Below are 18,131 nucleotides of genomic sequence, written 5' to 3' on the forward strand. Positions count from 1 at the left end.
AGTTGTTAATAACAAAAAAATACGACAAGTGGTATAAATCGCTAAATTTCTTATTTAAGACAAAAAACGTGATTTTGTTCATTCACTGGAAGGTTTACCCTGCCTACCCCTGGGTGTCGTCCACTTAGAATCACCGACATTGTTAAACTGGATTCCCGCCTCTCCTATCTTCTAAAGTTCGAACGTTCCGGTCTGCCCAACTCCTAGGTGAGTGGATTTGCTCATGGCAGTATCGGGGAACAGCTAATACGTGTTCCATTGTGAATTAAACCAATGCAATTGCAATGCCACGCGATCCAACGTATTTGAGTCCAATTAACACCATATATGTGTTTTGTACGGTGTGTTAGCTGGCGATACGCGATGGTGCCACCTGACGCCGCGCACACAGTGTGTTCTAGTCCAAACTCAATGCCATACACTCAGACGCAGAAAACATGATTGAAACGTGATAAAATTGCAAGCATTTTGTGTAATCGCGTAATTGTAATACGTAGAGTACTTCGGATATAGACACGTGGAGTCGCATTAATAGTGTTTCCAGCTTAGTGGTGCTCGCTGTCGGGCCGGTGCCGCGTCGTGATCCAGTTGGCGGCTGTTCGCAGGCACTCGCGCAGCAATCTTTCGCAACGTCTCGTTAACCCACATGCATCGCTACGCTACCTACCCGCCTAGGCGCACCATCTATTGAATGAAACTAACATTTATGGCAATAAAATGTTACATAAGCAGACTTTTAAGCAGTTTACTTACTTCAACCTTTATATACACCGTGTCCAATAAATACGAATACAGTACAAATATTAAATAAAACAAATGTACGAATAGTTACTACAAATTATATTTGGCAAACTTATATAATATATTTACAACAAATGTTTCGGAATAACTCCACCTTAAACTTTTTTTACCAGCCTCAAACGCTTCTCGAATGAATCACACGCAGCACGCACCATTTCCATTGGCATTTCGTCCCAAATACGCTCGATAACCTTTTTTAAATGATCCAGGTTTATGATTCTATAATCATGTAGTTTCGAAACCATGTACGACCATACAAAATAATCTAATACGTTCAAGTCTGGAGATCTCGGTTGCCATTCATGTTTCGGCAAATAATCTGTCAAATTAACTTGACACCAAGCTTGAACAGCATTTGCCGTGTGTGAATTAGGAGCTCCGTCTTGTTGGAACACATAATATTCATTCCCAAACATACATTTTAAATTTGGGGCAACAATCTTCTCTAAAACCTCCTCGGTTTTATAATAAAGTGCGTTAATCGTAACGCCTTTATCTATAAATACTAAAGGTAGTTTACCCCTCTTACATACTGCACCCCACACCATGACCGATGGTGAGCTCTGGAACCTAGGAACATTTGTCTTGTTGTCCGGAATGTCCTATTCGTGGTGCCCACAATCGATCATTTTGAGCATTATGAGGCTGTTCTAACACAAACAGTTTCTCGTCAGAAAATATAAACTCGACATCTGCGTGCCAAGAAAGTATCATCTTTGCACTCTCTTCTTCTTAGTCGCTTCGCAAATGCCATGTACTTAGCGTTTTTTATAAGCATGACATCCAAGATCCACCCTCAAAATATTGTGCACCGATATTAAGAGGCCGTAGTCGACTTTGGAGCAAAAATTTAAAATTGATAGATTTAGTCGTTGAAATTATACACGTTTTGTTACGTAATATCTAAATAACAAGTATTGGTTTCTATTAGCACGTTTTCTCATCTTGCCTTTTAATAATGAGGTCGCGAGCGTGCGTCACCGGTAATATATGAAGGGGCAGTTTTTAAAAATTCATCAAAAAATTATGGTGGTAAATTATACAAATTGATGTATACGAATAGTTTCAGCAAATGTTGTAGATTATTCAAGTATTCAAATTACGTTGAAATTAAGTCGATTTTCAGAGAAATTGTTACTTGTTTTGAAGTAATTTCTGGAGAAAATTGAATTCGTTTAACTTTCATTTCCTCGAACATAACATATAGTCATATAACAAAAATCTAATCTGATAAAGGTCAAGTACAGAATATGTGTCATACAAATTTACCATTTTTAGCAGTCCAAACTTTACGAAATTTACAAATAAGAGCGACAAAATCAGTGCTTTACGCGCGTTTACCTAAACGTCCTTCAGAAAAAAAATCATTACTAATTTAGTAAGTCTGTTTTCAAAAAATTGATCTGATAAAAGGCAAGAAAAGAAGTCGTGCTAATAAAAACCAGTACTTGTTATTTCAATTTGGTAACAAAAGGTGTACAATTCATCGACTAAATATATCAATTTTACATTTTTTCGACTAAAATCGACACCGGCCTCTTAAAATAAGAATTTGATGTCCTGTAATCCGTATGTCTTTAGGGCCAAGGTAAAAAGATGTGTATTCGGACTTATTGGACACGGTGTATATATATAACACATAGTGCACATATAGTATATAGGGTGGAGCGAAAAAACTGAAAAAAAGCATTTTTTAATACCTTTTGTTCATTCCGGTATCGTCAATCTATAATTTCAGAGGTATCAAGGTATCATGTAAAATAAAATCATTAAGTAAAAAAAAAAAAAACTAAAACAAAACTGAAAATTTACTAGTGAAATATATACCAGTAGGTACACTAAAATAAATATTTACACACAACGTAGACCTAAGCATAATAAAGTAAAAAGCATCAAAATAAACATATTTTACCTTCAGACTACAGTCTCAGTCGTTTAAATTATCCCTAAGGACTAAATAAGACAAGCGACTCCACGCGTTTAATCATTTGACCTAGATCAGCGAAACAAGTTCTACTGCTCGAAACCAACCGAAAGTTTTGTTAATCCGTTCATTCAACTGAAAATCATTTTTACAATTTGAATTTTATGCACGAGTGGGGAAATTTTGATCCATAAACGCTCAGATTACGCATTTCATTGCGTTGTTGGCTGATAATTTAAATAAATTCAAGGTTTATTATTAAAGACAACGGTTTAGTGCAAGTATTATGATGTAAATTTAAGTACTTATCAATATAACTAATGCTTAAAAGTAATAATTTAACACAGAGAAAATTAGCCATGTTGCCATGAAATGACCTATAAAAGTATACCTAGTAAGACGCATCATGTAAAAGGTGTAAACATCGTAGGCCTGATTTTGACAGCTTATTTAGTAACATGTTTGAACATTACAAATTTATCTGTAGGTAATTTTCATATTACTCATGAGTTAACCGCCAATCGAATTCACGATCCCCGGCTTGGGAGGGAGCCGTGGCTTGACTTTGCTATTTCTAACGTAGACCGCACGTTCTACGTACGTCATCTTTATCTGGCGATTGCGTGCTGCTTGTGCTAGCATCTTGCGTAGAAAGGATAGGAACATGTGAGCACTGCTGTGGGTTGGCGACATCTCATAGGTACACCTAGCTAGTGGTAAATGTCAAATTATATTCCGTACATAATTTGGGGTAAACTCATTGGTACGAACCTTTGAGCTCCGGATGGAAAGTTGGATGCCTGAACCACTCTGCCTCCACCCCTGTTATTGCCGAATATTTAATAATAGGTACATAATTTGCAATGCAAAAACGTACTTTTATGGTGCTACCCCTCAAGCATCTAACAGGCCAATTCTAGTTTTAGTTATTAGATCTGTTTCCATTATGATACTGACAGAAACAGATCTAATAACAAACTAGAATTGGCCTGTAAATGGTTTTGCAGCATGGTAGTCATGACGATTGTATGACGAATTCATCTGTCGTCTTATGCGGTTTGCATGCATTCGTCAACGCGCAACTTTGTCATTTCAGAAATGTATTTTACCATTAAAACTTGCACTAGTAGGCCAAGCAATAAGAAGGTATAGAGGGAAATGCAAGGAACACAATTTTTAACTTCGTAGCTTTGTTTGGACTAGTTAGGAGATGAACATATCAAAAGTCCCCGGCCGTAACCCTTGTGCTGGGGGGGAGGGGGTTTGAAGGTTCCATTTTTCGGTTTTTCGATTATATCTTGGAAACTATGCGTCTGAGCGACTTGGCCACTTATACAAAATGAAAAGAGATTTAATTTGTTACAAGTTTTATTCAGTCAAGTTTATCGATATCTTGTATAGTCTTTGATATCCGCTCTTGAAGGTTTATTTAGGGCTCTCATTTTTATCTTGATTATCTACATCAGTAAAGCTGCTAGACCGGGTTTGGTAACGTTTTCGTATAAATCGGGGGTGCTGAATTCATTTATGGTATCAACAATACACCTTTCCGAAGTAAAAACGTATAAACTATAATCAAATAACTTTTATTTAACTCCTCTTCACGCTTAAACCGCTGAACCGTCTTAGTTGAAATTTGGTAAATAGGTGTTTTAAGTCCCGAGACAGGATATGATATAGTTTTTATCTCAAAAATCATACTTTGAAAGTGTGAAATTTGGTATGAAGGGAATTCAGCTTCTTCACTGAAGTTGAATTCCTGAGGTTAATACTGTTTAAATTTAGGTTTGAAGTCATGTTTGGTATCATTATCAACTAAATCAAACATGTAGACCATCCCAAATATTATTTAAATAGGTTCAGCGGTTATTGATTCCCCATACAAATTTCCACCCCACTTTTCACACCCTTAAGAGATGATTTTGGTTATAAAAACCATCCTATGAACTGTCCCGGGACTCAAACCATCTCTGTACTCTGTACTCTGATCTTTCAATGAAATCGGTTCGGCGGTTTAAGCGTAAAGAGGAGTTTTACAAAAAATCATTTCTTTAAATTTTGTTTTTACTTAGGAATGGTGTCAATGTTGATACCATAAATGAATTCAGCACCCCCGATTTATACGAAAACGATCCCAAACCCGGCCTAGCAGCTTCACTGATGTAGATAATCAAGATAAAAATGAGAGCCCTAAATAAACCTTCAAGAGCGGATATCTCAAAAACTATACAAGATATCGAAAAACTTGACTGAATAAGACTTGTAACAAATTAAATCTCTTTTCATTTAATATAAGTAGCCAAGTCGCTCAGACGCATAGTTTCCGAGATATAATAAAAAAACCGAAAAATGGAACCTTTAAACCCCCCTCCCCCCCAGCACCAGGGTTACGGCCGGGGACTTTTGATATGTTCATCTCCTATCTAGTCCAAACAAAGCTACGAAGTTAAAAATTGTGTTCCTTGCATTTCCCTCTATACCTTTTTTTGGGCATTTATTTCCTGGCCTATAGGTACATTATTTTATTAGGCAGGTACTCTTAATGTTTCAAGAATTCCATATTGGTACTGGTAATCGGATCGTTTTTCTGTTCAGCTGGATTCCCGCGATGAACGAGTGGTTTGATCTGATTTATACTATAATACCTACATATTAACATCGACTGCACCGACAACTAACTCGTGAGCGTTCATCATTATTTTATTGCCATTATCTATTACAAACTACAAATTTCTATCGGCATTTATAAGTTTAGTTAGTAGGTGCTATCTATTACTACCGACGTCGGGTACCGTACCTACCGGCTGTCGCTTGCTCCGCTTTCCATACCTACAGTTTGTTGTTTTATTTTAAATACTTATTAAGTATATTATAATTAGAATACATTAAATAGGAAATGTTTCTTTGTCTTTTCTAAAATCTTAACTTTTCAAACATCTGCTTCTACAAGCTAGTACAAGTGCCTACCTAACTATAGCTACTACGTAGCTTGTATTCTACTCAATAAATAGTAGAATTAGACATCAACGCGCTGTGCTTTTTACAAACATTTATACAGTATGTCTCTGATCATGGGGCTCTGAGCATGATCGCTAAACTGAGCTACTTTTATTATGGGACCAACCCTAAAATCGCGAATATTTTGTTGGCTTTTCCATAGAAAACGTCGACATCTGATCAGCCAAAATGTATGAAAAAGCCAAGTTTTTTTTCGCGGTTTCGGGGTTGGTCCCATAATAAAAGTAGCTCAGTTTAGCGAGTAGAATCGAGCCCTGAATTTAAAGCCCCATGATCAGAGACATACTGTATAGTATCATCTTTCTGTTGTCGTGTCTGTAATCCAATATCCTGTTACATTCATCCCTTTTTCCGGTATTCCTATTAATAACATATCCGCTATTAGTAAGAAACCCGAGGAGGCGGGAAAGCTGCCTTTGGAACTAATTTAATAAAACAGCACAAATGCAATATTATATTATTCATGTTTTTTTTTGTTGAAAACATAGGTACAGGCGGATTCTAATTTTAATTATAGATTATGATAATGATTAGATATAGATCGGATGTGTCAGTGTCAAAAGTGACGTGCTGGTTGAAGAAATGTCACTTTTGGCATTGACCGATCCGATTCACATCTAAAACAGATCGAAATCATATCCTATAATTAAAATTAGAATACGCCTGTTAAAACATAAAATTTTAAATATATAAAGAAACTGTTAAAATGCAAAAAAATCAATGAATGTGAAGGCATTAAGAATCTACCTATAGAGACTGCTATTGCGGACGTTTGTAGTGACGAGTTTAAGGGGCCCACTGATTATCAGTCCGCCGGACGATATCGGCCTGTCAGTTAGAACAAAAATTTAACAGTTCCGAACAACTGACAGGCCGACATCGTCCAGCGGACTGATAGTCAGTGGGCCCCTTTAGGGTGTTCTCTACTTTGACCGGATGCATGATGGCCGCGTAGGTATTTAACGTTACTGCCGCCAGTTAAAGATTCGTTTCACAGCCTTCATTACTATCATTCGCCGTGGCTGCATTGACGAGTATAATTTTACCTGCAATTAGACGTATGCCTAAATTGACATGCGCCGTGTCGTTTTGCTAAACCTTCGAAATGTCCTTTCCTGGACTGGAGCTATGCGATAGGTACTTTACTACATAACTATAGCTCACAAGTTTCTCTGGAAAATAACGCATAAGACGCAAACAATTCTAGTATTTAAATGTCCGTAGTTAATTAAATATTAGTCAAAAAGTGTTACACTATGGAGATTCTTAGTAAATTTAAACAAATTAGCTTATTTGAGAGAAGCGTTTATTTGCCTTGATTTGGCATGAGATGAGATTTTCATTTGCTTCGCTCTGCTCCTCAAACTAAAAGGCAACGCGTTCTGATAATAGTTACAGCCTTAATTAATGATAACAAAAAAACCTGAAAACAAGGCAATAGAAGATCTGTAAAGGAATCATTTGATTCAAGACAACTTAACACGCTCGAGGTGCGGCGTTTTACAATTTTGATGACATTATTATAGTGTCTGCCTCATGTGAACAGGTCTCGTAGAATCGTCTCTATTTATCATGACTCATGAGATTCATCAGTTAACACACAGACAACAGTCAGGATAAACTGAAAACGATAGAAAACATTGATTTTGAAATAAACTTGAACATAATATGATCATAAATGTCTCATGTGTCGGACTATATTCGTGGCGTTAATAAGTAATATTTGGTTAAATAGCAGCACGTCACATATCAGCTGTCGCAAGCTGACACCGCGCTGTTTCGGTCCGCGGCCCGGCTCTGGTTCGTGCCGTATCGTTTGACAGCCTTTCTCACTTTACATCTCCTACTGATCACTTTAACAGTAAAACTATTGCAGTTCGTCACATTGTAGATATCGACTATCGTCCGATATAGTGCATAATTGTTTGCCATCGTATTATCTCGGAAACGTTCGTATTTGTCATGCTAGTTCTGTCAACCTCAGTACTTATAGTACTGACAGCGCGATTCGAGAAATGAATTAGAGATTCACAAGATATGAAATAGTAAAGATATGTGACATTCCACGGCAAAAGGTACCCTATGGCGGTTGGCGGCCGATACAATTGGAGCGGCGTTAATAATAGCGTAAGCGCCAACCACCATAAGGTACCTTTACCCGTGGGACGTCAAATATCTTTACTATTTCATATCTAGTGAATCTCTAATTCATTTCCCGAATCGCGCCGTGAGACTGACTGAAATAGCATAGCACGTTCGTGCGTTTCCGTGAAAATACGATGGCAAACAATGCACTAACTAACTAGATAAATACCTAAACCACAGCCGAAACTATATCCCGTTTAATATTTTTTTAAATAGTATTAGTTTTAGGCATTAGTACAAAAACAATACTTATGGCATTTATAAGTTTTTATGTTCAACAAACAGACAATCATTTAAACATTGCTTGTAAAAGTGTTTCTGTTCTAATATTTCAGTTTCGTAATCTATTAAGCCATAACAGGTAAATACCTTTGAAAAATCTATCACGAACATATAGGTATAGGTAAAAATGCACTTTAAAAAATTATAATGTATTTTGCACAAAAGCTAAACATATGAAAATTATTTCTAAAAATGAGCAATATTATGCTTGAGGGAACTTAGCAATCACTGTTTTTATTTTTAAAACACAAAAAATTTAAATTAAAAAAAAAACATGATATCCGCGCTCTCCCTCACGCTTACGCTCACTCAGAGTGAAAAAGAACACGAACTTACTGGACCTTAACGGAACGCAGCCAATAAAACGACGTTTAGAGTTGTTTATCTCACTGAATAATTTAGGTGAAGTGCACTCTACCATATTAGTCCTCCGATAGAGACAGCCCCCCCCCCCCCCGTACCAGAACACACCCCGATGGCGGCGTGACTGACTCGGCCCGGTTTGCTACAGGATCTGGAATCGTGAACCAAGTGAAGCTTAAAATCATTCAACATTCTAAATACACTATCCTATCAACGATGCCACCATTAACGGCCTTGATACGGTAGAATTATACATATAATTAATTTTTAACTGCCTGGCATATGATTTATACTTTTTTAGGCATTTATAATTTACGATCGGTATAACTTAATATAATATAAATGTACATAGCATTATGTGTTGCAAGCGATTGTTGAAATATAAATTCTTTCGTTTCAGATTAAACCACACCTTCGCACGAAATACTGGAATCATGGCAAACACTACCGAGCTCTTCACTGCCGCCACTGAGAGCCGTGTGTACTGAGTCTTTGCTAGGCAAGGCTTAGGCTGGAGTAAATAATGGGAAAAAGGAATGTACGGATCAAGTTCGCACACTCCATTGGTCCACCCATTACGTTGAGCAAGTTGGGCAAGCTCGAGTAGCCGCGCGCCGCTCCCGAACCGCACACTGCACTTTCAGTTACCGACGCACTAGCGACTGCCAATAAAGTACAAGTCATACCTGGTTAGAATTCACATACATATATAAAAGTAGATTTATTTATTGTAGTACAAAGGCAAACCTGAACAATAAAGGTGTTATACATGCAACAAACCTGTGAACAGACGACTGCCGGGTCGTCTCCCTCGGTTACAGTAATCGAATCGGTAGTCATGACGGCCACTGCCCCAGAATTGTCAAAATCAGATTTTTTTGACTTCGTGACATCGAACGAAGTTACAGACGCCCAGTATAAACAACAGATGCGTTCGGTGAACGTGTTTATGGAATCACCCGACTCCCGCTCTAACCCGTTGCTGTCGGAGGAACCCAAGGAGCAGAACAACAACAGCCTGCTGGCGGTGACGACTGCGCCCTCGCCGGCGCCCGCAGCCGCCATGCCCGCCGCCTCCACCACGCTGCAGAGCTTCGACTCCATCTGGAATGTAGATCGCGACCGGGACCGCCTCGAGACCGCGATGCTAGAGGATCTCAATAAATACTACTGGAACCAGGACAGCGAGATAAACAGCGCGCACCCATGTACTGACACCGCTATTTCTAATAAACTTATCAGTAACAATACGGATGGACAAATATACACCCTCACGGTACTCAACCAAGATATACATGAATCAAGTACCAACAGGTATTGGACCAAGGAAGAAGACGTATCTATGTCCAGCCCTACCGATATAGATAATAACTCCTCCTTAGATCTTGAATCCATACTAAATATGAACGGATTTCCAAATGATTTCAATCAAGATTCCTTGAGTTCTAATGTGCTTCCGAAAGTTGAAAGCTATAGCTACGAAGAAAGTGAAACGGATAGTCAGAATCCAGATTTAGCCTCAAGTGATCTAGTTAAAGTGGAACCCTTTAGTTATGAAGACAACGATTTTCAGTCTAACGATAAAAGGGACGACTCTCGTAGTTCTGTAATTGGCACACCACTATTAGAAAGTTCGGTTGAGTTTAACAATAATAACAATGATTGGAAGCTAACCGATCAAAATACCGACACAAATGAATCTCTATTAAGAAGTGCATTACAAGGAAAAGCTTTCATTAGATATAGTACGGTACAAAAGAAACTGGACGCAACAACGGAATTGAAAAGAGTTATAATTAACAACAATAATAAATCCGACGTTCCTTCCATGTACCACGACAGCAAAGACGGCGATACCGAGCTGTTGATTCACACACCAACAGGTAACGTCAACATTTCCATCTTACTAGAAGATCCTAATACGGCAGTGATCACGAACGGTGACAACCCGACGTCGACGCAAAGTGTGGATGACATTATATTGTCACAACTGGATGCTAATTACCCAGAAGACTATGAAAAGCTAAAGAGGATAGCGACGGAGCTAGGCGAGTCTGTGCAGCCGTTCTGCACGGTAGAGCCGCTAGAACCGGCGCGTGGCGTATACAACATCCACCACGTTAACGGCGATATTGTGACCATGATCCCCGCGGGCGAGGTGCAGCTGCCGCACATGCAGCTGGTCACGGCTTCGCCCGCCGTCACCAGCACCAAGACGGTCAGCAAGAAGTATAAACGTATCGCAAACAAGAGCTCGCCGCCCGCGGCACAGCCTCAAACAGGTACAGCAATCCAGCCCGCCACATCCACTTCGAACGGCGTGCGGAAAGAGCGGTCATTGCACTACTGCTCCATCTGCTCAAAGGGCTTCAAGGACAAATACTCTGTGAATGTGCACGTTCGCACGCACACGGGCGAGAAGCCCTTTTCGTGCTCGCTGTGCGGCAAGAGCTTCCGTCAGAAAGCGCATCTCGCAAAGCACTACCAGACACACATCGCGCAGAAGACTGCCGCGGCCAACGGCCAGCCAAAGCCCGCCAAGCAGCGGTAACCGCCCTCATATTATTGCTACACTAATCGTACATCGATCTTTTACGTTAATAGTCAATAGAACTTTGTCACAGTGATAACAATTGTATTTTAAGCAAATACCTAAAGGCTGAAACATCACAGATGAATTTGGTAAGGTGCTAAGGTAAAGTAGTAATTATCTCAAAGAATGGCAGTTATAAAATATTGAAGAAATATGAAGGAAGTCCGCAGTCTTCGTTTTGTTAATTTGTATGTATTTCCGTCCGTTACCGAACACACGTCTAGCTTTAGCTAAGGACAGGTACTATTAAGTTTAGTTATGAGATTATCATAAAATCTAAGTACATTTCGTATTTATTAGTCATATAGCTACATTTATTTTAATGTAACGTTAAAGTCATAGGTAGGTATGTTTGTAATTTTTGCACACAGTTTGGTTCCTGACGATTTAGGGATACTCGTTTATTTTTTGAATAAACCATCCCCTCTAGCATATTTAATAGGTATTATAAGACGCAAAGTGTTTGACGAGCGTACTGGGATGACTGCACAGCGGCGGCGCCGCGCCGAGCCGCGCGGTAATTTCTCTCTCATCGTGAGACCAACAAAACTTTCTAAAAAAAACAGAGCAAAAGATTGAGCAAAATAGCTGAGTACCATCTTTCACTGCTCGACTATCGTATCTCAATCTCATCGATATCCTTTCAGTTTGGTGGGCGGTTTTATTTTTTGAAAAGGCATATATACTAAAACAAAGTAAAAAGCATTCGGTATTTTATAAATTTATATTAAGCATCCTTTAAGGGCGGAAATAATTCGATGACAAAAAAATATGTGAGTTAATTCCACAACCTAAAGCTAAATAAATACATACTGTCATGGTTAGATTTTTCTGTCTAAAGAATATCTTATAGCAATGTCACTAGCTTGAATTTTAAACTATTTACATTGCTACATGGTTATGTACATGATTAGATCAAGTTTGTTCGAAATAAAAACGAAACAAAAATTTGACATTACATACAGCCCACTCACCTCTAAATGGATTGTCAGTTATTAAGAAGTTTGCGCGAGGCAACGTTAAAATCACTTAGATTTGTAGGCATATATCCGTCATCATTATCTATTTCAGATCGTTTAAAAAAAAACAAAATAAGTACATTATTATTATTTATTACATGTCAGAGCGCCCTAATTGCGGACACTGCCGGTTATATGAGCGTCGCTATCGGACGCCACTCGCTCGAGCGGGCTCTCATTCCCAATTACATCTTTCACCTCTTACTGGGAGAGGCCTGATTACTCCCAGATTGCTATAAATTTGAACAAGCGGTATTTCAATGTCGGTCTTTAAAATTGTGCTCCCTTTCTCGTGTAATAAATTGGCCTTCCTTTTCTTTGTTAAGAGGTCTGTACTGTTTCATTATATTCCACAGACAATGTTTATCTCTTGTAAATACAATATGTAAGTACCTACTAAACTTTATAGTGTTGTACATACAAAGATCTCACCAGGAGCGGTAGTCAAACTTTAAAAAACTCAAACGCATCTAACTCGCACCAATTAGAACGAGACGAAAAAAAGGCGAGTGATGTCAAAATAAAACAAAATTAACATACATTTTTAAGTTCGAATTGCCCTACTGCTGAAAAATAGGTAAGTATTAGGGTTAGAGCTACCGGTCAATAATTATTTATTTATAGGTTATTGATATTTAATGACGAAAAACTTTGCACGCAAGCGTAAAGTACTATTGCTGGGTACATAAAAACAAATAAATCACAGTTCCGTGTATTATTTAATATTGAATGTTGTAGAGCAATTCCAGTTCATAATTGCACTTTCACTGTTTTACAAATTTAGATCTAATAGAGCTTTCTAAAGCTACTTTTAACGAATCCGTTTTAAAATTACCTATATACTTATCTAAAATCACAGATGGATTTTGTGTTCGTTAATAGATTAGTCAGCGTTTTTGGGAAAGCGCAAATAGTTTTTTTGTTTAGTAACCACAACAGGAAATGGCTCTTTTTTAATAAAATGAAGAATGACGCAGCATTGCTTGGGCCGTTAAATCAGCTGGTTAGGGCCAACATACACGGATCTTAAATTAAGTTTCTCTATGGCTACAGATGGAATATTGTCTAGGGCCAGGGAAATAATTCAGTGACTGTTAATATACCTAATCCATTGACAATCAGATTCTTATTCTTTTAAGAATCACATCACAAGAGCTTAGCCGCCGTCGCAATACATTTGAAATTACGCTCTAATTTAAACCGACATGTTGAAATTTCAGGAACACATTTCAGGAACCAATCTGCATGCAAGGATATTGTACTCAATTTCATCTTGCCAATAAAGAGTAATATATACCAGATGTACCTACATATTATGTATGACGTAACGTTTTGAGTATTATTAAATGATCAAACACTGCCTGTAAATGCTCCTGTATAAACGAATGAGTCTGTCTACAATAAAAAAATATAGGTAATTTATGCTTCTTTTAGATGGTTTTCTACTTAATAATATAATTTGTTTGTAGTTTTACGAAGCCTGATGGGATGCCTTTGAGAATACTCATTTTGTGTATATATTTAAAAGAAAATAATAAAAGCAAAAACCTTAATTGCGTCATAAAAATTACTCTACCTACCACTTTGTATCTCATTAGATGGTATTTTGAAAGTTAGCGAATTTATAGATGATTAGTTAAGTGGTTAGACACATTGAGAGATTTACCAATATATTTTAAGAAGCTATTGCTACCTTATTAAATTATGCGAGTGCATAAATGGTTGTTAATATATTCCTGTAATATATTAAACTATGTTCGTTTTGAGACTTATTTCGAAAATGAGATTATGATGATATGATTTATTTTATTGCATTTGTTCCTGAGTTGAATTTTAGATTTTATTAATAATTAATTAAGTCATTATTATTTATAAGATGTTTATGTATAAGTAAATCGTGCATGAGTATTTTAATGTTTATGTAGTAGATATGAGCGTAGTTTTAGGGGCGTTGTGGATGAAAATAGTAATAGATATAGTAGCATACGGATAATGGTACAGACCGGCGTACTGTAAATATAATGTTACGAAACGATAATTTATTTGGAAACCTCCTGTCTGGCCATCCGCGACACGCCGCTCGCACCGGCGATGGTATCCTTGTCCACTTCACCCTTAAATAGAACCCGTCCTGGAAACTACCCTACCTTGATTATTTATTTGAAATTATTGTTAAGATGACACATGAAACACAAAATCGTATTTGTATTTTGATTAACCCCGAGCTGTGATTTTTGCTTATTTTGTATAATCTTTAGAATCAGTGAATATATGTCAGAGGTGTCGAGTCTGACTCGGATCACTGAGGTCTTCCAAGGTCTAAGCTGTCGGCTGACGTCCGCCGGCTTCCGTTATGACTATTATACAACACAGGTCATAATATAATATATCATTGTACCTACTTACCATATTTTTAAAAGATTTACAGATTCGTATTGGATTTCATAATTTTTTACTTTCCTACGTTAGTTTTGTAATAAAATGTTTTTAAAATATTTGCATATTGTTTTCATTGCGCTAACAGCGTTGGCAAAAACCCTGTTGTAGTATAGGACTAAAACGACTGTCTGTCACGCCGTCAGTTTATTATCTACGCAATGTTTGTAGTAATTAAATTTATCGGTACCTACCTAGTTCGATTTTTAGGGTTCCGTAGTCAACTAGGAACCCTTATACTTTCGCCATGTTCGCCCTTTGTCTGTCTGTCTGTCCGAGGCTTTGCTCCGTGCTCGTTGGTGCTAGAAAACCGAAATTTGGCATGATTATATAAATCAATAAAAAAAGTCGTAGAACAAAATAAAAATAAAATATTTTTTAGGGTACCTCCCCTACACGTAAAGTGCGGGTGTATTTTTTTTCACCTCATAGGTTTTTCAAAACGAATAGGGCTCTGAGATTTTTTTTTTGACAAAGTGAATATTTTCGGAAATAACCCCCCCCCCCCCCCCTCTCGTCAAATTGAATGTATACATACTGCAATATACCATAGAGTAACTTATACTAGAGCGGTACTGTCATAGTAATTTTGTAACCCCAGTAAATTCACTGCCATCTGTCGACACACTTTAAAACTAAAAATAAATATTTATAAAAATACGATAGATTGTATTTAAATATGGATAAATGATTTTTTTATTTGCATTAATTATTTTTATATGATTTTGACCCATGTTCTTTCACTGGTATGCGTTAAAATTATAAATAACAAACGAAACAGTCAACGCCCTCTATACGAGAGTAGGCCAAAACTAGTGGCGCCATCTGATCGAGAATCAAATTTTCGTGATTTTCGAGGCACGTTTTTTCCTTAGACTGTATCCATCTATTACGGAGTTATATCTATCTTTGAATATACATATGAAATTAATCGTCGATTATGATGGTAAAAATAGAATCATTCAATATAACGGGAATTTTGAGAAATCCTGCAATAAAAACTTGACCTTGACAAGAAAAATGTTTTATACACAAGTGTTTTTCATACTATTCTCAAAATTGCTCTTTTCAGGGTTCCGTATCAAAAAGGTACAAAAGGAACCCTTATGGTGCGACTCTGTCCGTCTGTCTGTCTGTCAGTCTGAACTACTAAAGCTATCGATTTGAAATTTGGAATAGTTTTATGCAAAGCGCTAACCTTAACACATTGGAAGTATATTTTTTTAAATTAATTATGAAAAATGCAGGAAAAATATACACCTCTATCTTAAAAAAAATTATCAAACCAATACGTGTGGGGTATCTATGGATAGGTCTTCAAAAATGATATTGAGGTTTCTAATATATTTTTTTTCTAAACTGAATAGTTTGCGCGAGAGACACTTCCAAAGTGGTAAAATGTGTCCCCCCCCCCCCTGTAACTTCTAAAATAAGAGAATGATAAAACTAAAAAAAATATATGATGTAGAAATAAAACTATGAAAACGGATTATATCGCGTATATTGAATTTATAATACATCCCGACGTTTCGAACTCTTTACAGCGTTCGTGGTCAACGGGTGACTGAGGAAAAATTACAAAATGCAAAAATACCCACATACTAAAATAATGAACAATCATAGACTACAAACTTTAAGGCTGGTTGTACATGCAAAATCGGTTCATAAGGCTAGTTATACACTATAATTATTTTTCAAGTAAAGATATATATATATACGCGATAAAAAACTATGCCGGCTCCAACCCTACACCACGGACCCGAGAAGATTTAATTCCCAACAGCGAGTTTGTTGCCGGTCCCATATTGGGATACCCTCCTACAATTTAGGAGGGAATTAAATCTTCTCGGGTCCGTGGTGTAGGGTTGGAGCCGGCATAGTTTTTTTTATCGCGTATATATATATATCTTTACTTGAAAAATAATTATAGTGTATAACTAGCCTTATGAACCGATTTTGCATGTACAACCAGCCTTAAAGTTTGTAGTCTATGATTGTTCATTATTTTAGTATGTGGGTATTTTTGCATTTTGTAATTTTCCTCAGTCACCCGTTGACCACGAACGCTGTAAAGAGTTCGAAACGTCGGGATGTATTATAAATTCAATATACGCGATATAATCCGTTTTCATAGTTTTATTTCATGAGTAACTATCGCGGTAACCGAAGACAATATTATATGATGTAGGTTTGATCGAGATCTAGTAAGTAGTTTTTTTTTAATACGTCATAAATCGTAAACCGCAATTTACCTTTCATTCAATCAACTCAAATATAAAAGTGGGTTCCCAATGGGAACTTCCCATACAAACAGACGTGATTTTTTTGCCTATTTTTTGCGTAATGGTACGGAACCCTTAGTGCGCGAGTCCGATTCGCACTTGGCCGGTTTTTTAGAATCATATTAACATATAAGTTTCTTTGAAACCATTATTTCCATCCCCATAGGTGTGTTAATTGAAACACTATGTGTGGACGTTTGAATTCGGCAAAAAAATTCGGCGGTTATTTCTAATCTTTTTTAAATAATATCACGGTATTCAATGAGATAATGAGATAAGCTAAATGTATGGAAAATTACCCTGCTTAATTCTATTGTCTTTTTTTTTTTGCGTAAATAACGGGTTCAATATAGATCCCTTACGCCTGGCGACTAACCACAAGAGCTCAGGTTTAGCTGTGCAAGTTCACTGTAACGAAACTTAGGTATTATCAATAGTTGTAATGACCCTTGGCGGGACAATTACAAGTATTTTTGCCGTTTTATATAAAATGCTCATTTTAAAGTATACACTTAACATTTTTGGATGCGAGTCTAAAAAATTAAAAACCAAGATAAAGTCTACAGTATGAAGGCAATCAATTGCCAATAAACGTACTGGAAATAGTAGTTTTCGGTGGTCAAGTTGCACTTTATAACTTACCAGTCTAAATTGCCCCACTGCACCTTACAAAGTTTTTAACTTCTTTCTTTTAAATGAAAGCTAGTGAAAATACCATTTTAAAAATATATATAAATAGTCGGGTTTTTGTTTGTTTTAATAATAGTTGCAATTTAATAGTTGAGCTCCTGTAAAAAGTTGCGAACAAATTTCGCCTCTTTTACAGCATTGCCAAGGGCATAATACTCAGCTTCTGTACTAGAACAAGCTACGTTTTGCTGCTTGTGGCTATGCCAGTTTATAATGCAGCCTCCTAACCTACTTACGAAACCTGAATAAGATTTTCTATCGTTGATATCCCCCGCCCAATCTGCGTCGGACAATATAACAACTTTATTACTTCCTCTTTTAAAGTTGAGTCCATAGTCAGTTGTACCCGAAAGACACCGTAGTACTCGCTTTGCCGCAATCCAGTGAGACTCATTATAACATGTGTTATATTGGCTAAGCTTACTGCATGCAAACGCTATATCTGGACGAGTGCAAATAGTCAGATACATTAAACTACCTATCAGTTCCTAATACCAACTAATACGGAAGTCTTGGATAAACAGCATCTGTTTTTTGAAGATTAAAGTTAGCTTCCATTGAGTCGCTACTCGCTATAC

At 37.1% G+C, this 18,131-nt stretch overlaps 1 protein-coding gene across 1 annotated transcript in view; it reads left to right on the forward strand.

Annotated features, from left to right (window-relative positions):
• Positions 1-14,640, forward strand: part of LOC134754627 (uncharacterized) — a 106,169-nt gene extending 91,529 nt beyond the window's left edge. The window contains exon 2 of the mRNA XM_063690959.1: positions 8,934-14,640. Within this exon, the coding sequence (XP_063547029.1) occupies positions 9,303-11,084 (1,782 nt within the window). The 5' untranslated portion in view covers positions 8,934-9,302 and the 3' untranslated portion in view covers positions 11,085-14,640. The remainder of the gene's footprint in view (positions 1-8,933) is intronic.
• The last annotated feature ends 3,491 nt before the right edge of the window (positions 14,641-18,131 follow it).

The sequence above is a fragment of the Cydia strobilella genome, chromosome Z (assembly GCF_947568885.1).
Source record: "Cydia strobilella chromosome Z, ilCydStro3.1, whole genome shotgun sequence".
Lineage (NCBI taxonomy): Eukaryota > Metazoa > Arthropoda > Insecta > Lepidoptera > Tortricidae > Cydia > Cydia strobilella.